Source organism: Camelus bactrianus, chromosome 10, assembly GCF_048773025.1.
Source record: "Camelus bactrianus isolate YW-2024 breed Bactrian camel chromosome 10, ASM4877302v1, whole genome shotgun sequence".
Classification (NCBI taxonomy): Eukaryota; Metazoa; Chordata; class Mammalia; order Artiodactyla; family Camelidae; genus Camelus; species Camelus bactrianus.
In genome coordinates, this window is record NC_133548.1 from 71,084,345 (window position 1) to 71,108,382 (window position 24,038).

Below are 24,038 nucleotides of genomic sequence, written 5' to 3' on the forward strand. Positions count from 1 at the left end.
ATTACTGATAAACCCAAGACAAGACATAAATTATGCACATAAGGAAATAAAAAAGTTGAATCTGCCACATAAAGTGGTATCAACAGGCAACAATTCAAGATGTTGGTAATTAAATATATATTGTAAGTTCAAAATACATTTCCTTACTAGCCAAGAACGTATTTTCAATATCAGTTTTATGGTGTTAAAATCATGGTATATTCTTATATTATCAAGACTATTTTTGGTAGTATATAAGCAGCCTATAAGGAATCTGAATCAATATGGCCTATTTTAATCAGAATGATAACTCAAAACTGATAGACATTTAAACCCAAACTGAAAGTATTTAGAAACCTAACCACATGTAAATGACATCCTGCCATTGTCTCAAGCTCTATCATCCTTAGGTAATAATTATTGAACTTACTATTTATAATGTCAACATACATGACTAATATATTCTGAATATGCACACACACATTAAATAAATTAGAGGATCAGGAAATGGAGAATGTCCCAAAATCATAACAGGATGAAAAGGGATGAATAATACAGAACAGAGTGTCCAAGACAAATAGGATTCTGAGAAAATGCAGAGTGAAAAACACCAAAATCTGTCTCCCCACTTAGACAACAATGGAATTCACAGAATCTGTCTGATGTAACTATTTTGTGATTCTGGAATCTGTTGAAGACTTACAACTTCAAAAGGGGAAGGCTTGGATGGTAAATTGTGCTTAACTTTGGTCAGTTTCAGCTTTTGGCAAAGCAGCAGCTAACCATATTCTACTCCTTGTCCTATGGCAGGGTGTACATCTCATTTTTCCCTTTTGGGAGCCAAGCATTAAATGCTAAGACATTCAGAACCAACCACATATACATGGGAAATTAAAAAGTCACCATGCTTGCCCAATGAAAAGAGAAAGCTCAGAAAATACCAGCTAAGACCTTACTTTTGTATCTTAGACTTCTCCTTGGCACAGACTACAACAATCAAAAAAGCAAAAATGATTAACAAAACCAAAGCACCCTGGAAAGAAAAGAATCTGATTTTCAGAGTTATCACATTATTAGATTCAAATATTCAATTTTAATGAAAAAATCACAAGTATACAAGGAAACAGAAAAGCATGGCCAATTCAAAGGAAAAAATTAATTTATACATATATATTTTTTTTCCCTGAAAAGACCTGATTATTTACCTCACAAAGACTTTTAAATTACTGTCTTAAAAGATTTTCAAAGAATTTTTTAAAAATGTAAATAAAATCAGGAAAACAATGGAAATGTTAATAAAAGGAAACCAAAAAGAAATTCTAGAACTGAAAATATAATAAATGAAATAAAAAATTACTGGAAGTGTACAAAGGCAGTTTTGACCAGGCAGGAGAAAAAATAATGAACTAGAACACAAAACATGGAAATTATCAAATCTGAGTTACAGAAATTTTTTAAAACATAAAGAAAATTGAACAGAGACTAAGGATCCTGTGGGACACCATCAAGAAGATCAACATATGCATTGTGGGAGTTCCAGAAGGAGAAGAGAAAGAGAAAGGGGAACAAAAATATTTGATGAAATAATGGCTGAAAAGTTTCCAAATTTAACAAAAGATGTGAATATAAACATCCAAGAAGCTCAACAAATTCCAAGCATGATGAACTCAAAGAGACTCACATTACAACAGAGGATAATACTCAAGTTTCAAAAATCAAAGGCAAAAAGAGAATCTTAAAGCAACAGAAAAGTGACTCATCACAAACAGAGGATCCTCATTAACTAATCAGCAGATTTCTCAGAAATTTAGGAGGCTGGAATTCAGCAGACCCATGTATTCACAGAGCTTAAATAAACAAATAAATGAATAAATAAATAAACAAATAAACCATCAATCAAGAATCCTATCTATGGCAAAAATAACTTCCAAATGTGAGAAGAAATTAAGACATTAAAAAAAAAAAAACCTGAAGTGATTCATTACCATTAGCTTTATCTTGCAGTAAATACTAAAGAGAGCTGAAATAAAAGGATACCAGATGACAACTTGAAGCCATATGAAGAAATGAAAATCTCAATAAAGATAAACACATGGACATTTACAAGAGCTAGCATTTTAACAATGATTTACAAGTCCATTTTTGTTTTCCATGTGCTCAAAGAGACTGATATATTTAAAAATATATATTAGTCTAAAAACTAGTATTATTTTAGCTTTTGTTTATAATTCCACACTGTATTTTCTACCTAATTTAAGAGACTAGAATATTTAAAATAATTGTTAATTTATGTTTGGGGACACACTATGTATAGAGATATAATTTTGTAAAGTAAAAAATGAAAAGTGGTGAGCATGGAGTTGAAAAGGAGCAGAGTTTTTATTATTATTAATAATTATTACTATTATTAATATTAGGTTGGATATGTTCAAATTAAAGTGTGGTAACTTTAGGATTTTAAATGTAATTCTCATGGTAATAATCACAAAGAAAACAGCTATAGACATAAACAAAAGGAAATAAGAAAGAAATGTAAACATTTTCCTACAAAAGATTAAACACAAAGGAAGACAGTATGCAGGAAATGAGGGACAAAAATTGTGAATCATGTGGAAAACAAATAGCAAAATGACAGAAGTATATCCCTACTTATCAGTAATTACTATAAATGTGAATGTATCAAACTCTTGAATCAAAAGGCTGAGATTGACAGAATGGATAGAAATTTTACACTTTAATATGCATGTGAATTACTTGAAAATCTTTTTAAAAATGCAGTCAATTTAAAATGCAAATTTGGACTCAGTCAGTCAGAGAAAAAGTCTAAGAATTTACGTTTCTAACCAGCCCAGAGGTAATGTCCATGCAGCTGGTGCATACACCATACTCTGAGTAGCAAAATATTAGAGAGGAGGCTGTAATTCTCTGAAAGCCTTCCTTGGCCACAACACTTTCTGAAAAATATCTGCATCAAATTTTAAACCACCTTCCCTCCCACCACAAGAGTCATTACAGCTTACTGGATCAGAGGTGGGCTCCTCATATAAATGCTGTTATCTGTAGTTTCACCAATGGCCTATGATGTGGCCTGGGATGAGAGTACCACCCATTTAGGGGAATTCTGCATCAAATGGAGATGAATGGCTCAACAACGATGGTCTCTTTGGGCTATGGGGAGAATGGTGTGTGTGTGTGTGTGTGTGTGTGTGTGTGTGTGTGTGTGTGTGTGTGTTAGTGAGAGAGAGGGAGAAAGACAAAACAAAAAGAGAATGAGAAAGAGAGAGAGAATGAAAGAACCAGCAGAAGAGAGGAGAGGGAGCACATAACAGTGTCCCAATTCTTACAAGATATAAAGGATACCTTCTAGACTTAGTGCTGCATCAGTAGCATCCTTGGAAGATACTAGAGATGAGATCTTTTTGAGACCTAATAAGTAGTTGTTGAGACATCTACAAGCCACTTGCTTATTTACCTGTTCTTACAAATGAATAAACTCTTCACTTGTGAGATAACAGAGTATTTCCACAGATAACTTGAAACATTCTCTCAGATTAATCCTAAATTGCTTCATTATTAAAATATTTCAAGGTCTATTTCTGTGCTTTAAAGATTTATGGTGAAAACTTTTTCCAAACCCCAGAATAGGTAGTGGATAGATTAGTTAGGTGAGTAGAATAAATAAGATACATAGGTAATAGATAAATAGATAGATAAATGCTTTGTAACTGATAGTTATGCACAAGCAATATTATGATCCAGATAATTTCACCTGCCTTAGGGCATTCTTGATACTATGTAACAGGAAGAAGCAAAAGGAGATCCATGTGACTCCAGTTACCAGTGGTAACTCTAATATTCAACTTCTCAGTCTATAGCAAATACAAAACCAGGGCAAGAATTCCATCCTTATTCCAAGACACTAGTTAAAGTTTTAGAACACTTCCTTGCACCATACACAAAACTAAACTCAAAATGTCTTAAAGACTTAAACACAAGACAAGACACTATAAACCTCTTAGAAGAAAACATAGGTAAAACACTATCTGACATAAATCTCAGCAGTGTTTTCCTAGGGCAGTCTACCCAGGCAATAGAAATAAAAGCAAAAATAAACAAATGGACTGAATTAAACTTATAAACTTTTGCACAGCAAAGGAAACCATAAGCAAAACAAAAAGACAACCTACAGAATGGGAGAAAATGTTTGCAAAAGATGAGACTGATGAGGACTTAATTTCCAGAATATATAAGCAGTTCATACAACTTAATAAGAAAAAGCAAACAAACAACACAGTCCAAAAATGGAAGAAGACATAAACAAGGAATTCTCCAATGAAGACATACAAATGGCCAAAATGCACATAAAAAATGCTCAGTACTACAAATTATCAGAGAAATGCAAATCAAAACTACAGTGAAGTATCACCTCACATCAATCAGAATGACCATCATTCAAAAGTCCACAAATGACAAATGCTGGAGAGGCTGTGGGGAAAAGAGAACCCTCCTACACTGTTGGTGGGAATGTATTTTGGTGCAGCTGTTAAGGAAAACAGTATGGAGATTCCTCAAATAACTTAAAATAGACTTACCATATATTCCAGCAATCCCACTCCTGGGCATATATCCAGAGGGAACCATAATTCAAAAAGATACATGCACCCCAATGTTCATAGCAGCACTATTTACAATAGCCAAGATATGGAAAAAAATTTACACTTCCATTGACAGATGACTGGATAAAGAAGTTGTGGTATATTTATACAATGGAATACTACTCAGCCATAAAATATGAACTAATGACATCTGCAGTAACACGGTTGGACCTGGATATTGTCATTCTAAGTGAAGTTAGCCAGAAAGAGAAATAAAATACCATATGATATCACTCATATGTAGAACCTAAAAAAAAAAATAAAGGACAAATTTATTTACAAAGGAGAAACCGACTAATAGAAAACAAACTTATGGTTACCAGATGGGGAAGTGGGTGGGAAAGGGTAAATTGGGAGTACAAGATTTGCAGATACTAACCAACATATATAAAATAGTTGAACAGTAAGTTCATACTATATAGCACAGGGAATTATATTCAATATCTTAAAGTAACTTATGGTGAAAAGTACATGTATATATGTATATTCATGTATGACTGAAGCACTATGCTGTACACTGGAAATTGACACAACATTGTAAACTGACTATACTTCAGTAAAAAATATATATATAAAATAAAAGTTTTACCTGAAATATAATTTCCATTCAATCTGCAAGAAGACAATAAACCTTCACTGGAATTTTAAAGATTGAGAAGTAGTGAGTGCAGAGAAAATGCTAATCAATGTGGTGTGAACAAAAACTACTGCAAGCCACATCAGTAAACAAAGGATGCTGTAACCATCAAGTCATCATCCGCTACAGTCAACTCAGGATGCAGACAAGCAGGCAGCCTGGCCTCTGCATCCACCCCACAATGGTTCCCCCTGAGGGGCATGAAAGAACAAGACACTGGCCATAGACTGCTAGGTGCATATCAAAGGAATGATTTCAATGAGCCCAGACATTTGTGACTTCCTATACATAGAAAAGGGCTAAATTCTTTAACTTGAGATGCCTGGTTTTCTTTAGTTAACAGTAATCTTTTAATGTTCTGACCACCTGGTCTTTGTTGTGAAAACTCCTGTATATCCTGGCTCCTCCCCCACCTCTTCAGAGCAGTCCCTCATAGTGATCTGAGAGGCTGTCATCCTGGGCTCGAATGGGTTAGAGTCCTCAGAAATGTCCACTGAATTAAACATAACTCTCAACTTTTGGGTTGTATACTTATTTCAGTCGACATCAGGAAGAAAATTTCAAGACCTTTGACTCCAGGCTTTTCTTTTTTAACTAAGCCCCTGAGTGGCCAGTTGGCCATCACACATCACAAAACGAGCAGTAATAAGACTAAGGACTTCTACTTCTGGGCATTTTCTATTACATTAATAAATTCTGCAGCTTATTTTCTTTTTAATTTTCCTGTTCAAACAATTTCAAGTCCTTACCACTTAGTTTGTTGTCATAGTATGTTTCTGAGACTATTTAACTAGACTGACTTTTAAAAATATACATTTGAACTCTAACATGTATATATATGTGTGTATTATATTTAAATATATATATATATTTTGTTTTATGTCCATCCCAGGGTAAAAATTAAATGCAATAACAGAGAACAGCAATCCATTTCTAATTAAAATTTTAAGTCCTAAAATTTACCCTTTCAAATAAATTTTTTTACTTTTTACAGTTAAAATCATAACATGAAATCTTTTTATACATCTAAATTTAGTAGGATTTCAGAGGTTCAGCTGACTTGAACTTGTTCATGACATAAACACAGCATCTTTAAAGTCAATGAAAGAAAAAAGGTTAATTTTAATCATATTCAAAGAATGTGTTCATGAAAAATCAACTATCATTTAAAGTTCCACTCACCTGCCAAACAATAATTAAAAATACCTATTTTTTATCTAAACCATTGATTCTAGTATCATTAGTATTTCAGAATAAGTTAGAGAGCCAACGTAGAATTTCACAAGCAAATCACAGATTACGCAGATGTGCTTCTCTGTGAAGCGAGTGCCCAGTCCTTCTGGATTCGGGTCCCAACTTTTTAATATCGTTCAAAACGTCTTTACACCATGGTTTAACTTGAGGGGCCATAGCAGTATTTTAGGTTGATTGACGATGATACAGAATGTAACAGGTGGTGCCCATCATGTCACGCATCAATGCGGTGTGGTAGAATGGAGATACTGCATTCTTCCCACGCTACTGTAAGTACCGCAAAGGTGGGGAATTTTGGTATTAAAATGTTTCCAAGTCATCAAATCATTCTGAAAAGCATCCTCCTCTACCACCAGCAATACTTTATGACAGTTATTTAATAATCTAATAATCTAACATGACCCAGACATTTTTATGTCAAAAACAAACAAAAAAAAATGGAATAAAGGAGCACCAGCTTGGTTGCAGTGGACCACGAAGGCATTACTACCTGTATAAGGTCCATCCTGTGGACTCTTAGGCACGTAACCAAATGTCTTTGAGCCTCAGCAACCTTCTACTCTGTACAACAGAGATGGCAGAAACTACCACTCAGAGGTAGGATTTGAATAGAAAATGGAGCGGAAAGACATTCTTGCAGGGTTCAAAAAGGGTAAAAAGTGAGATTTGGACCACAAAAAGAAAATTAGGAGGCACCACAAGAATTATCCAATATGGCTAATGCCAAGAAAAGGAATTACAGTTGCAAACCCCTTAATGATAGGGGAAAAGTTGTGATGACTAAAGTAGAGGCTAGACAGAAAATATTTACTACGTAACTTAAAGCTCTTCAGGAGAGCCAAGGTGGTACAATTCCATCACTAGTAATTGCAGGCAGGATCAGCTCCAGACATATCCGGAGGCAAACAGAAGTGATTTTCCTCCTTTTCTCTTATATCCAACCAATATTGGATAACCACGAATGGACTGAGGACAGTGCATACGATTCTGTATAAAGCAATCTGGAAATCTTTATAACTATTTCTATACGACAAGGTTAACACTCATACCTAAAACAATTAAGTGTTACACAAAATACGAAAAAAATTCTCTAATCTCAATGACCAAGAAGTAGAGAGTCCTGAAGGAGACACATACATGAGTATGCATCTATCATACAACTAAAGGAGGAATTTCAAATCCATAAGGGGAAGAATTAAAAAATGACTTAGAGATAATTGGCAATGCAATGGGAAAAAATTACTTCATAAAATATAAAAAAAGATACATTCCAGAAGCAGTTAAAAGTTCATATGAAAAAAATATAAATTATAATACTGTGTAGGGGAATATTTTTATGGTTTTTGTGCATAACACAAATATTGAAAGTCATAAGTAATTTGTATGCATAATTTGCATTCACAAAATTGAACAAAAGTTTATAAAGATTATATACAGTTAAAAACCTCAGCTGGGTAAAAATATTGACAAATGATATACTTAACAAATGATAGATAATTTTCATATCAATAAAGTCTTTAAAGATAACTATCAAATGACTATTAAAACAGAGAAGAAGATAAGAAAAATATCTATGTAATAATAACATATAATGAGCATTTAACATCTTGAGCAATATGACAGGTGCTTTACATACATTGTGTGTGTGTGTGTGTTTGTGTGTTATTTAACATTTATTGAGTATTTACTATATGCCAGGTTCTATGATTAGTGCTTGTTACTTGTATTACTAAATCCTCATCATAATCGTATCATGTACTCATCTCATTTTTACAGATTAGTAAAATGTATCTCAGTCTAGTTGAATATTTTGTTCAAGGGTCCACAGGAGTAAAACAGCCGATTAATCAGATCCCAGAGCCCCAGCTTTTAACCAGTATATTACTTGAAATTGTAAACCCTTGTATCATTATTTATAAAGTGAGTATTTTGGAAATATTTGTCAACTAAATTATGAAACACCCATAATTTGGAAAAATATGTAGTAGCTAAACAAAACAAAAAAATAGAACTATATGTATTAACATGGAAACTAATTTCAGAACATATTACTATGTGGGGAAAACTGTTACAGAACACAACGATGGGTTTTAAAAATTCTATATGTAGCTAAGTCCATATCTACTTCAAAAGCATGGAAAAGGTATTGAGAGGATACATATGATTTGTGAATATGTTTTTTCCTGAGGTCTGGAGTGGGATAAAAGAGAAAGGAGATGAAGAAGAACTTTCCAATAGTGGTTCTAAGAGTTTGATAACATTTGAATCTTTTACAAAGAAATGTAAGTTTATATTACCATTTTTAAAAATTAAAAACCACACTGGCAGTCAGTTATAGATTGTTTAGAATGTGGTTTCCCTGGAATTGTAGGTCCGTGTGTAGTGTACATGTATAATATTTGATATAGATATGTCATTGCTAAAGGAATAAATTCAAATGGACATGTCAAAATACTCTGTGAAACAGAACTTACTAGAGCAGTGTTAGTTTTGATTAGTGTATACATAATACTTACGATTGTTTGGTTATGAATTAATTGATGGAAACTTTGGGACATTTTCTATGACTGATTAAAGTAATGACAATTCTCTATATTCATAAATTATAAATTAATTATCCTCTAAAACATATATACATATATTATTTTATGCATCAGCATCTCAATAGGTTTAAAAATGTTTCATTAGAATATATTGTTTAGATTCTGCATATGTTTAATTTTGTTGTTTCTAGAATGGGTTAAAATGTGTCACATAAAGCAAACCTAATTCCTTTCCTCTACACACATTTTACTCTATTAATTTTCGCTCAAAGTAGAGGTCTTCTTGAGATTTTCCCCTACAAGTCCACTTTCTGACCTTCAGGTCAGACAATGAGGCTCATATTTCTTTCCCTGTAATTCTTTCATGCACCCAGTTTATGACTTCCACCTTGAGATGCCATTACCGGTGAAGCTGAGTTATTATATACCCAATTGAAATGAACCAGGAAATGTGTTTCTCACAATTATTTCACAGTTCCTAATGGAGGCCCAGGCCCTGATAGAATCCCCAAAATTGCCATCAAAGTTCAAATTGAATGTGAACCATGGAATGCCTCGGTTCACATTAGAAAGATCTATGACTGCCCTGCATTGGGTGTGAGGTTAATTTAGAGTTGAGGTCTTAAGCAGTTGAGTTGCTGTTTGGATATCCATGAATACACATACAGATTTGAATTTATCTGTGATCAGCCTTTGTCATCTATCAGTATCACAATGTAGACTGACTTGTCTTGCTCAATCGAAACAAATGTGAAAAGGTAGACAGATTGTTTTCAGTACTTCCTAACTATTCTTGCATTTTTTTTTAACTTGTTGTTTTAACATCTTATTGAGGCACAGTAGCACATACACAGAAAAGTGTAACCATCATAGTACGCAGCACAATGATTTTTTTAAAAACAGTCAAGTAATATTTTGGGGGGTTATCAGGGCCTGGGCCTCCATTAGAAACTGTGAGTTCAAAGCCATAGATGTAAAAATAGACCATAACTTTAATCCCTCCTTGATGTTGTCTCTGTCCGTGGGTGGATTTCAGGGAAGCGTCCATGAAGGGTTTAGTTGCTTCCGTATCAAAGTGGATGCTTCTTCTTCTTCTTTTTTTTTTAATAATTCTTTTTTTGGGGGGAAGGGGAAGGTAATTAGATTGATTTATTTATTTCTCTACTTACCTACTTATTTATTAGTGGAGGTACTGGAGACTGAACCCAGGGCATCCTGCATACTAAGCATGCGCTCTACCACTGAGCTCTGCCCTCCACCCCAAAGTGGATGCTTCTTAAGAGGAAGCCTGAAAGCTGGAGGCAACACCTACCGCTGCTCTTTGCCAGTGCTCATACAAGTACTTGTATATGCTCTCAGGACATAAAAAAAAAAAAAAATTTGTGCTACAAGCAAATATGATTTTTCTTCTCCTCAATCTATCAAATTTTACCTGAGTGACTTCCATTGCAGAATTGAAGGAGAGAGCTGCAGGCAGGGCATCTGGTAAATGGCATTACTAGGCTTTGTGTCCCTGCACTTGAACAACAGGCTTAGAAGAGCAGGTGTGGAATTATCAGCCAACACAGGCAGAACACCTTCTAAGAGTCTTCTGAAATCTAAAGGAATCATCTTTATTGCACAAACATGATTTAATGTTGCAGTGACACTCATAGAGAACCACAGATTTGAAAAAAAAAAAAATTGGTGCTTGATATTAATTGAAGGGAGTCAAAAATGACTCATGAGTTTCTTTTTTATTTTAGCTTTTTTTAAAAAAACTATAATTATAAGGCATTTTTTAATTACAGAAATTCAGTATTCACAAATTTGAAAATAGTATGCTGAAACCAATTATTTCATCTCCCAGCTGCAATCTTCCTTCATCTGTGCCCCACCTCCATCATTCTTTTCCATGTGGGTTTTTCACTCAAATCTAAAATATTACATACTTGTTTAATGAAAATTTACTATGTGTATATAAAATATCATATTTTCTAAACATTATCACCATATTTTTATCCTGTGTAAAGTATGTATGAAAACAGTATCTTAATAACACCAAATATTTTGTTGGTATTCAAATATATCCATTTCATAATTGTTAAAGGATTTTTTAAAAAATTAGGGTTCTGATAAATTCTACAAACTGCAATTGGTTCAAATTGCAATTATTCACAAATTGCAGAAAATCACAAATTGCAATTAAATCGCTTGTTTCTTTTAGTCTATAGATTTTCTGTTTGTTTCCTTCTGTCTCTGTCACTCTGACTCTAGCTCTTGTTCTCAGTCTTTCTCCATCTCTATCAATTTATTTATTCAAGACTCAGGTGGTGGTTTACCACAATATGGTTTTGGCTGATTGCATCCATGGGGTGTTATTTAAAAGGCTCCTCTGTTCCTTATCACCGTTAGAGGCTTGATCCGATTCTGAAATGTGATACTGTGTGTTTTCAGCAGGATGCACATGTAGTCTAGCCTTCTGTCCTTCTTGTGGTTTTTAGCTGTTATTAGTAATCATTTCCGACATCTTCCTTTCTTTTGGATTTATAAAATTGTTTGTTCTGTCTCTCATTTTGTGTGCTTCCTTAAAGTGAAATTGCAGTACTCACTTATTTAGTTACCCTTATGTACAGTTTACATTGGAAAAGCAGGGTAGACACTTGATTCTTTCCCTTTAGGTATCAGTTTTCAAATAGTTCCCTCCGATCCTCAAATGTGGCCAACATGTGCTCAGTCCTAGCCCTGCTGCTTAAGAGTTGTGTAACACTGGGGAAATCACTTTTCCTCCCTGTGTATATGTATTCTGGTAAAGATTTTGGACAATTAGATGTGCGAAAAATTAAATAGAAACCTCAGTTAAATAGAGTTGTGGGATGAAACAGGGGAACTCTCATAGCCTGTAATGATAGCAGAGCCCAACATGAAAAAAAAAAGATTCCTTTTCTTTCCCAACAAGGACTCAGCCAACTAAAAGCCATGGAGTTTTCTGTGCATTATAGCGTTCCCTACTTTCTTTTTCTCTCTATAAAAGTGACCACTTTCCCTTACTGTGCAGGGACTACTACATTAGTTACCATGGTGGAAGGCCTGGAATTACAATTCTCTGTTGATCCTGAATAAGCTCCTCTTTGTTGGAAAAAAAAAAATATCTGGAGTCTATTTGTGCCAGGTCAGCAGATATCATATACATAAAGTGCACAGCAGACTGTTGCACACTGTAAGAACTCAATCCATTATTATCATCATCAATTTTTGTTAAATCTCCCAGATCCAATCATCACACATATATAATTCAGTTATATACATTTTTAGAAGCCATATGGTCAAATGAAGTCCGTGAAAACAGAGAACCCTGTTTTTTAAGGCAATAGAACTTTGGAAGGGCAGTCTTATTGAGTTAATGCTTACCTAGCTGCCAATTGGAAGAAAATGTGCTGGAAGTCATTCCAGACTCATGGAGGTCACTTATGAATGTCTTCTATGTGGAAAGAAGAAAAGCATGTGTTAGTGACTCTGTACCTGAACAGAAATGATAAAGTTTGTTCATTCTGTCATTTGTTTGCTTTACAGCTATGGGAAGATATATAAAATTTGTTGAGAGTTAAAACGCTGTGTAAATTGATCTAAGAGCTGAATAGATAGATATTCTAGAATTTCTGTAAAACAAAACAAAACAAAACGGAATGTTTTTTGTTTCTGTTTTTACCATGGAGAACATACCCAATACACTGGATTGTTTCCAGTGACATGGAAATCCATACTTCAATCCCGATCTGCTATGTTTATTTGCTCTCTCCTAGGTGAATGGATCTTAAAATGCTAGTTTTTCTATGGGGTACTATGGGACCAGAAGGGGTGATAAGGGGTTTGAGGTAGCAAAACAATAAAACGAAGGGAGTATAAACTTTGAGTCAATAAAATCTAGTTTCAGCCTTAAAAAATGCATCATTTTATTTTTCAGTTGGAATTTTATATAAGCTTGCAAGAAAAGGAGAGTAAGAGTGCTTATACAGATGGCTAACTCAGCAGGTGAGAACTTGATCGATCCAAGGTCAAGACCTCATGTATCTTATGGGCTCATTATTTTCATGTTTTCATGTCCAGAGAGTCCATACGTAACCCAGGTCAGTTATTTCATAAATGCTTGGCCTGATTCACTAAGGGGTGAATTTTGGAATTTCTAACTCCACAACTAAATGGAGAATTTAAAGCACACCCATATAATGCTGAATTGGTAGTTTCAATCTCAAATTAAAGCCCAACATTAATGTTATTATGACCATTATTATCCCACAGATTCATTAATTTATGTTTGAGGTTGTTTATTTTCTTCTTTATTGACAGGTCAATTCCTTCAACTCATTGAAACAATAGAAAATGCATATGTCATGCAATCAGTATGAGTTGATCTCTGGCTGTCCAGAATCGGATCACCCTTTTCATGTTTGATTTTCTGTATATCCTGAGAGTCGAAACAAAGCCTATTTCCTCTGAGATAAGTATGAGTGTTTCCGCCTCTCTTGCAGCTAGATTGACAGCATGTGACCTTGTCCCTTCAATCAGTTTGCCCCACCTTGGATTTTGAATTGGGACCTAGTAAATTTTAGGGCAGAGATCATGGAACTTGTTTGCCAGCAATAGTAGCAACTATCCTCTCCATAAATGTTCTATTTAAATTAGCCAGTTTGTTTCTTCTGCATGAAACAAGAAAACTTAACTGATCTGGGGAGTAATCACTCAATTAAGTGTTAAATAAATTTTCTAGGCAGGACTGAAACAAAAACTTCAACTAGTATTTGGAGAAAGAATTTTGCCCACCTTTAGCATGAAATGGAAAAATAAAAGTATTCCTTGCTTTCTGAACTCTATTCACCTGAATACATGTTGGAATACCTTTCAAGTAAATTTAAACAATATTCACCATCTACATTGAAAGCTTGGCCTCACACACCTACATGCAGGTACAGTGAAAACATCTGAATTGCATGAATATCAGTGTGAAAAGATGCAGAATATGATGCAGTGTTATCTAAGTAATTTTTTCAATAGGTTTTTGTCCTGTGCTTGCGTTAAAAAAAATTATGTTGTGTATTTTTGCTATGACTTTCCCCTCATAAGTAAGTTTAAAAGGCATTCTAAGGAAGGAGAAATGCCTGTGAAGAAAGTAGGTGAGCCCAAAATGTACCCAAAAGTCATACATTAGAAGTGAGCTTAGAAGTAGGCAAGTGTGACTACAGAAAATATTTACTCATGACCGTGTACATCTTCCCAGCTACTGTGTATGTGAGTTGTTTCTTTTCATGACAAAATAAATAATGATTAGAGAAGTGTTGTCGGTTCTGGAAAATTTCAACACATTATTCATATATGGCACAATAATTTTGGAAAGCATCAGAAAATTAACTTGCTCAGTGCATTGGTAATCACAATGAGCATGGGATGACACTGAGCACTATGTTAACACAGAAATGTTGAACATATTTGAAGGTCTGAGTAAAACCACAATGAAGGAGTAAGATGATTTAGTGAAGGAGTTGAGAACTAGAGAATTCAAGACAGATTATGGGTCAAGGAGCTTCTGCTGATAATCACCTAAGGAGTCTTCTGATGTGAAGTGCAAAATTCTATTGTTGCTGACTTCAAGCCTCTGGGGAAATGACTGACACAAAGCAAAAAAAAAAAATTGTAAGACTTAGTAAGTACCCAAGTGTAGTGAACCAGTCAGGCATCTGCTGTTGCACTTTTATCAACACATAGAAAATTACTATGGAGAACAACATCCTACTTGGTGCTCATTGTTGGACTGAGAAAAAAAGAAAAAGGAACTCCAGGATACTATATGCCACATCTATAAAAGAAATTTTGTATTATACAAACTAGTTAGTTGCTATTGAAAGCAAGGTGGATGATAACATGAGCACTTCAAAAAAAATCACTTTTCAGGGGACGAGGGTATAGCTCAGGGGTAGAGCACGTGCTTGGCATGTACGAGGTCCTGGGTTAAGTCCCCAGTATCTCCAACAACAACAACAAAAAACTAATTACCTGTCCCCCTCAAAACACCCCAAAACAAACAAAAAAATCACTTTCCAAAAGACAATTATAAATTTAAGTTGCTGTATAATTGATCTCAAGCAGAGATAATGGAAGCTGATGATCATTTTTATTTCTTTATACATTTTTATTCCAAACATCCCATTTCTGTAATTTCAGATGCTGAAAGAGAATCCAACCACTTGGATTCCACCTTGAACACACTTCAGGCTGTTTCAACCTCTCCTTTACCAGCAGACTCTCCAAACACTCCAGAAAGGAGCAGCAGAAACTCTGCCTCCATCACAAAGTTTACCAAGATTGCCAAAGACGGGTATGATAATTTAAGCAGCTTGGAGCTTTTTGTGATTGTTTGTTTGCTTAGTTAACTGAAACTAGATCCAATGGCATGTGAACAGATATTCAGATGACAGAAGCATCTCCATTTAAAATAAACAGAGAAATCCACAGGCTTGGGGAAGGCACACCGAGCACATCCTTCATCCTGAAGAAATTTGTCAGTCACTTCAGCCGCTTCAGGAAGTAGAGAATCCCCAAGAGATGAAAAGCAAAGTGCTGTTTTTTAATTCTTTCATTTTCTTTCAGATTCACTCCTCCCGCTATTTTCTATAGGACATATTTGTGGTGATAATGCTATAGTTAAAACCTATCAAGGCAAGTTGAAGTCAGAAGAACAGAGCAGTGTACATTTCCCCAGAGATGCTGTGGCTGGATGCAGTAACTAATGGAACTTTGAGCTTCCCTTCTTTGGGGAGGGTGAGAGTACATTTTAGCTTCATGAAGGAGCAGGGGGGTCCATTAGGGTGCGCTTGTTTTCTTTCTTTTTCTTTTCTTTCTTTTCTTTCTTTTTTTCTTTCTTCCTTTCTTCCTTCCTTCCTTCCTTTCTTCCTTCCTTCCTTCCTTCCTTCCTTTCTTTCTTTCCTTCCTTCTTTCTTTCCTTTCTTTCTCTTTCTTCCTTCCTTCCTTCCTTCCTTTCCTTTCTTCCTTCCTTCCTTCCTTCCTTCCTTCCTTCCTTTCTTTCTTTCCTTCCTTCTTTCTTTCCTTTCTTTCTCTTTCTTCCTTCCTTCCTTCCTTCCTTTCTTTCCTTCCTTCCTTCCTTCCTTCCTTCCTTCCTTTCTTTCCTTCCTTCCTTCCTTCCTTCCTTCCTTCCTTTCTTTCCTTCCTTCTTTTCTTTCTTTCTTTCTTTCTTTCTTTCTTTCTTTCTTTCTTTCTTTCTTTCTTTCTTTCTTTCTTTCTTTCTTTCTTTCTTTCTTTCTTTCTTTCTTTCTTTCTTTCTTTCTTTCTTTCTTTCTTTCTTTCTTTCTTTCTTTCTTTCTCTTTTCAGTGTCAACAGTGGAGGGAGGCACTGTAATCCAGAGCGCCTGTGTTCCGTGGCAATTCTTTTTTTCCAACAGTTTTCATATTGGACTAGTGTTACTGATTTTGACTGTGGCCCTATCTGATGCCCACTTCCTTGTTTCTCCTCAGTCTTCCAGCCCCAGTTTTCAAGCTTTCTTGGAGTTTCTGTTAGTTATGTAATACCGTTTGTGATAAGTTTATTTTTTTTTCTGTGTAAATATGCCTAAATCAATACCTGTAGCTAGCAGCTAAGAACCATGGCTGATTCTTGGTCCAGCAAAGTAGTCTGAAGTTTATGAATAGACAGTAAATGTACATTATCAGGAAGCTATTTAAAATAGGAGCCTGATCTGCAGTCCTACGGGCTAACCCTGAAATTAACATTCTTTTACTCTGACCCAGAACCACTCAGCAAACAAACAGGCTGGGATCCCATCAGGGATAAATGCTATGCTTAGTCGATACTGAAGTGAGTTTAAATAAGGGACAATTTATGGTTGAACCAACCAGGGATGATGTTGTCCTGCAAACTAGCAATGGTGAAACACTCTATAAAGTGAAGGAGAAAAAAAACCACCACCAGAGTCACGTGATAAACTGGCATGAGGAATTGAAAAGGAGCTATAGTTACAAAGGGACAAAACCGCAGCCACAACCACAGGACCAAGTCAGGTGGGGGGAGGAGAGCAGAGAAGAAATATTCTGACCTCAAACCCCAGGCCTCCAATCAGCTGTTGGGTCCTCCCAGGGCTAACCACAGAAGTCGAATAAAAGCTACTCAAGCAAGAGATCCAGGCCTCTTCCCCATCAAAAAATGTAAAAGCAGGGTCATATGGTAAGTCTACTTTCAGCCTTTTGAGGAATCTCCATAATGTCTTCCACAGTGGCTGCACCAAACTGCATTCCCACCAGCAGTGTAGGAGGATTCTCTTTTCTCCACAGCCTCTCCAGCATTTGTCATTGGTGGACGTTTGAATGATGGCCATTCTGACTGATGTGAGGTGATACCTCATTGTAGTTTTGATTTGCATTTCTCTGATAATTAGTGGAATCTAGAAAAAATAAAAGACAAATGAACTTATATATAAAATAGAAACCGACTCACAGACATAGAATACAGACTTGTGGTGTATACCACAGGGAAATATATTCAATATCTTGTAGTAGCTTACAGTGAAAAAGACTATGAAAATGAATATATGTATATTCATGTATGACTGAAGCATTGTGCTGTACACCCAAAATTGACACAACATTGTAAACTGACTATACTTCAATTTAAAAAAAAAAAGAAACATAGAAGCAGAGAATGGACCTGGAGTTAAACAGAGAACACTTTGAATAATAATCAACTTACTTTTCGAAATAAATTAGGAGAACTTTGTGATACATTCTTGTCTCAATAAATTACCATATTAAAATTTTTTCCAAGCAAATATACATTAATTAGAAAAACTTCAATATTATCTGGGGGAAGTTAATCCAGAAATGCTTTTTGTTAAAGCATATGAGAAATTTTGAAGGATTTGGAATGAGAACATATGATTCCTTTTTAAAATTACATTGGTCGAGGAGCAAGCAACTGCAGAATGAACATATGGAGGATCGAAAACCTTCTCCGCAGCAAAAAAACAATAACCTTTGAAAATTATAAAGTAAACAACCATTTAAAATCTCTGGAACTTATCCTAAGGGCAAACAGAAAATGGAGAAATATTTAATGAAAAAAAAAAATCCACTAAGTTTTGGTAAGCGCAAAGAGAAGCTCTGGATTTGAGGAAGTGTAATTCACTCAACCTCTCCGCAGCTCAGTCTGATGGAAATCACATTATAGGCAGATTATAAGGAAGAAAGGAGACTAGGACTTCCTCTTCCCTCGGCTGCTAGTAAAGTGCTGTGGATTCCTCCTTCAGCATCCCCCATCCTCTCACCCTTGTGTTGAAGAAGCTCGATTCTAGGCAAGAGCAACTGAGAAGTCTGGGCACACTTTTTCTATCCAGCTACCAACTCATAAGGTGAAAGCTTTATGCCAGGTGCACAGGCCAAGAGCACTGGTCCCTGATGACTCTTGTCCCAGCTTGCTTAAAGAGCAGAGGCTTCATGCTAAGACAGGCAAGTCTAGAAGACCACAGCTACTGCTCCTGCCTGCCACCCCACTCACAGAGCAGGGTGTCACCCCAAGAGCAGAAGACAATAGTCCCACTTTCCAGGTTCAGAACATTAGTGCACGATTTAGACCCAGCACAGAATCAAGCCTTAAGAACAACTAGTTGTACAAAAAGACTGACTTTATTTGGAACAGAGCATGAAGATTGTCAAGCCTACATGCCCTTCCAGAAATAATGGCAATTTTAGCAGTGTGCAATTAAGAGAAGACTACTGGCTCCATGAAAGCAACAAGATAATGATACACCAGACTGAAATTTAGCAGACAAACCAGAGGAAGAGACAGCTAAAAAGAGTCCTTCTGGAGGCAGAACAAGCCTCAAACTCTAGCCTCAAAAAGTACCTCTAGTTTAATTCTATAAGACTGTCAAAAAATGTGTGCATTAAGGCATCACTGATAACAAGGGAGTCAGCTAGCATTAGAGCAGGTGAACAGCTGGGCACAACACCAATAAATGGAGATGAGCTGGTATTCCATGAAAGTGAAACCCGAAAGACAGCAGATGTACCTACCTGCATATAAAACAAAATAGAATTTAAGCCAAAAATAGTAACAAGCGACAAAAAAAGCTCCTTGTATAATGATGGGGGTGGTCCATTCATCAAGAAGATATAACAATCCTAAATAGATATGCATCCGATATTGAAGCATATATTTATATTAAGTAAATATTAACAGATCTGAAGGAAGAAATAGATTACAATATAATGACAGTAGGGGACTTCAGTGCCCCACTTTGAACAGTGACAGAAATCAACAAGAAAAATTTGTCTTGCACCATACTTTACACCAAATGTCCCTAACAGGGAAGTACAGGACATTCCATTAAAAGCAGAAGAAAAGACTTTCTTCTCAAGCTCACGTAAGTGTTCTCCAGAACAGAGTATATGAGAGGTTACAAAATAAACCTTTGCAATTAAGAAGATTAAAATCATATCAAGTATCTTTTCCAACCACATGGTATGAAACTACAAATCAATTAACAGGAGGGAAGCTGGATAATTCACAATGATGTGAATATTAAACAATTTACTCCTGAACAACCAATTTCAAAGAAGAAATCAAAAGGGAAAACAAAACAAAACAAAAAAATCTTGAAACAGCTGAAAATGGAAACACAACATATCAAAACCTATGAGATGCTGCAAAAGATGTTCTAAAAAAGAAGTTTATAGCAATAAATGCCTACCTGCATTAAGAAAAAAATCACAAATAAACAATCTAACTTTATACCTCAAGGAACTAGAAAAAGAACAAAGTAAGTCCAATTAAGCAGAAGAAAGGAAATAACAACAACAATAAAAAAAAAAAAGCAGAAATAAAATAAATAGAGAATAGAAGAAAAATGAATTTTTTGAAAAGATACACAAAATTAGCCAAACTTTAGCTAGACTATGAAGAAAGAGAAGACTGAAAAAAAAAATCAGAAGAAAACACGTAACAAAAGAGACCAAATGACGTTTTTCTGATTGAAATCAGTTGAAACAAGGCAGTAGTTTGAATCCACACACACAAAACCAAAGTTAATTATCTGGGCACATAATTGTATATTTCTTCTTCATTCTCTTACCTTATTTAATAAGCAATTGCATAAGACAATAGATATTTAATTATATCATTATTCTCACATAGGAATGTGATATATTTGACAATACCAGGACATTTAAGGCAGCTGAGGGCAAAGTTGGATTGGAAGAAAAACAAGGCCAATCAGTTGTCAAAATCAAGGAGCGATTTCCAATAATGAAAATGAGACAGGTTCTATATTTTAAAAAAATGCACACCTGCTCAGCCAAGTGACAAACAGCAGCAGTGGCAGACCGCTCCCTAACCATCCACGGATGGGTGGACATACCCTTCATTTTCAATAATTTGAATAATGAACTGAAAAAGTAATTTTGTGTCAGCTTTGAGCAAATATCCTGCCCTGTAGATAGTTGTTTTCCTCATCTTTTTTAGTCTTTCATTAATGTTTTTCTTTTCACTTTCATCGGGAGACGAAGATCCTCAGAAAACAAAACAGGACAGCTTTAGAGAGGAGGTGGTGGTGGGGAATTACATCATGGGAGCTGTAAAAATCATCCCTGAAAGTAGAAGTTTAGAGTCTTGTTACTTCTCATGAGTTGTGTCTATTTAGGGTAAAAGAAGGTCAGAAAATGAGACTAGAAAAATATACAATCTCAGATCTACATGAATTAAATTTGGCTGACTTGAAAATTGGACTAGGAGCTTTGTGAATGAAACCACCATCCTGCTGTGAATGTGGGAAAAAAAAAAAAAAAAAAGAATTCAGGCAGCATCCACATTGCCAGAGAGTGGGGTCAAAGGCTGTGCTTTAGTCAAGTGGACAAATTCAACTTCTTATTAACAAAGAAAACTCAGGTCATCTTATTTCTCATGGTTAAAAATTACATTCTTGGGAGATTATATATATATATACGTGTGTGTGTGTACACAATAGAACAGTTGAGTATCTCAGGGAGCCTTTGTTTCTTTTAATAACATTCAAAGAAAATAATAACCAAGAAACAGAGGAATATAGGTTTAAATTTGCTCCCCAGTGGTTTATCTCTTCAAATACTCCTCTTTTTAAATAATATTCACAGTATAGTAATTTACAGATCACATTAATTAATGCAGGGAACATTAATGGCTTATATTTTTAAATTATTGTTTTTATACACTTTTGATTGGAAAACATCAATTAAGTTATGTATTGCTGTAGCTGGAAGTAATTTTAGTGTTTTTGTGATTCAAATCCCCATTGACAGAAAATTAGCTAAGTAAATTATTCGTATAATGTCAAATAACAAAGGCTAAGAAAAAAGAAAAGGTGGCTGCATCCCAAAACAGTTTTTTCCTACATCTTCTGTCTCTTAACCAATCCTAAAATTGGCTAAGATTGGCACTTGACGCATAGTAGTGCTCAAAAAATACATGTTTATTGAAACCTTTTGAAATGTACGAGGGAATATGGTTTATTTCAAGAATTATCTGGTAAGTCCCCTTAAGTAAAAATTAATGGTAACACTCTAATATTTTTTTTCTCACAAATCAACATACTCATTTGAGTTTTCTTGCAATGTGACACACATTGCAGTGCATGTTGTTTATACTTGGATGCTGAATGTAAACACAAAACAAAACAAAATAAAATCCATATATATTCAACTTTACTCTCACTCATGTATTTGAGAATCATCTACCAGAGATGTGTTGTTTTTCTAATATAACCAATCGCACAGGCAATAAGAGTACAGACAAGCATTCCTTAGGACTTACGCAGTCCTGTGGGGGCAGTCTCTTAGTCGGGTGTTAGATCTTCCATTGTCACATAGAAAGCCCAGCCTGATGTTTGTATGTTTCTGGGCAATAAAAATGCTCATGTGGCTGTGTGGCCAGCATACAGCTCTAGAAGCAGAGAAGACTACCTACAGGTATGATCTCAGAGTCCCTTCTGAAAATCAGAAGAATGCGTCCTGGCAATCCTTTCAACCTTTAGCTGCTCCTTCAGGACAGAGAGAATATTTTTTTAAACATATATTTATCGGCATTCGAGGCCTGCTCACTCTGCATCCCCAAGAAATATCTTGCCTTCACTTGTGCTAAAGCAAAACCTATAATATTATGGCTAAAACTTAGATAACATTTCTAATATTCAGGGCATTGTTCTAAGCAATTTTTAAAAATTAGCTCAGTTAATTGTCACAACCACACTGTGAGTTAAGTATTATTATTACTCTTACTTTACAGGTGAAAAAAACTGGAGCATCGAGAGGCATGAGTTTTTGCATGTGAATCCATGTCATCTGGGTTGCAGCCTCCATGATCTAAGCCACCGTGGGCCCCTGCTTCCCCCGTGGTAGCCTTGCTTACTTGCCAGTCTTGCCTGCAAAGTGCTGGTGAAACTTCTCCGAGGTGCTGAGAGACAGCAAGCTAGACTGAAATTAAACAATGTCCTCCCTTACGAGTTCGGCCTGGCACACCGAACACAAATTGTGGGAAGGTGCACAGTTTAGCAAGTTCTTTTTGGCTTTTCCTAATTGCAGAAAGAAAAGACAATGTTGCTTTTTTTTTTTCCCTGTAAGATGAGAAAATGAGGGGAAAATCCATATCTCGTATCTCATTTTGACTTGCCTTTTACATCATTTTTCTACTTAACTCCAAAACTAAGAGAACATAAAAATGTAGGAATCATTTGTGAGGTGATTTCAGTAACAGAACTTTTCCTTTATTTTGATTCTTCTCTTAGTTTTCTTCAAAATCTAATTTTTATTATGTTGACTGTCCACAGCTCTGTCTTCCAAAATAAAGATTTTTTAGCATTTTAAAGTGTCATCTGTATAGATATTTTAAATACTTTCAACTTTGAAGCATGTCTTAAAAGTCTGGAACTCAACGAAAAAAAAAAATCCTTAGAGCTCACATTTGCAACCAGGACAGTTTTTGTGTGAGAGAAATGCATAGACGTATTTGGTACATAAGTTTAATTCTGTGAAGAATTCTGACCCATATGACCCATTATTTTGGATACACGGGATGGATAATGCTGAAGTCCCAATGCAAATAAGAAAACTAAGAAAATTTGGGTAAAGCATGTTTAGGGCATCAGATATATTTCTTATAATTGATGTATCCTGATATATAACTAGAATATGTGATAAAGAATTTAGTAACTTAAATTTAAGATAAATCCTAATTTGCCTTGTCTTTGACATATCATGTCTTACCAGGACAAAATGGTAAATTCTATTCCAAGAAGTGGCAAAAGTATGAGAAATTTCAAAATCCAGTATATTTTTTCAAGTATGCAACTCATTAACCAAATATTCTAATAGCCACCATCAGAATTAACACATAAGGACCACAGATTTTAGTGACCGTTTAGTGAGACCCATCTCAAATGGCATTCCCAAACTCGGAATCATAGAGTAGAGAAGCTACCCGAAAGTTCCAAGAAATAATCTTCTTATCTCAAGGACTAGGCAAGGAATGCACTCCCTAGAGTGATGAAGGGTTCATCTTAAGCACACCTGCTCCTGTGGAGGTACCGGATCCCACAGAGATAATTGGGGTATTCTAGAAACCTGTCAGTGAAGATTGAGGCAATCCATAGCTCTGCAGACTCCTTTAGCATTTCCAGGGCCTCTTTTCCTCCCATGGTTTATGAGAACAATACCCCTTTGAAGAGCAGAAGCCTTGGCAGTATAATGTGGGAGGCAATGTCATTTCAGGTTTCAATGCTATTGTCTGGAAAATTCATGGAAGCAATTAAAACTCTTAGTCTAAATAATTTGATTAGATGCTGCATAAAGTCATGGATAATTATTTGCTTCTGGCCAGAAAATAGTAAGTAGAATCTAATAAAGAAGCATGATAAAAATTTCTCTTATTATGCAGAACGTGATGAAGTCTGATAAGAGTAAGTT

General features: G+C 35.3%; 1 protein-coding gene across 5 annotated transcripts in view; it reads right to left on the reverse strand.

The window, feature by feature from the left end:
- Positions 1–7,667: 7,667 nt before the first annotated feature.
- Positions 7,668–24,038, reverse strand: part of LOC141578917 (uncharacterized) — a 57,017-nt gene continuing 40,646 nt past the window's right edge. For 2 of the 5 annotated variants that reach the window (XM_074372958.1, XM_074372959.1), the window contains 2 exons: positions 17,150–17,494; positions 7,668–12,528 (listed from right to left, as the gene is read on the reverse strand). In XM_074372958.1, the coding sequence (XP_074229059.1) occupies positions 12,448–12,528; positions 17,150–17,494 (426 nt within the window). In that variant the 3' untranslated portion in view covers positions 7,668–12,447. Of the gene's footprint in view, positions 12,529–15,196; positions 17,495–21,891; positions 22,665–24,038 lie in introns of those variants that run through there. The other 3 variants (XR_012509811.1, XR_012509810.1, XR_012509812.1) reach the window with 2 other exon arrangements.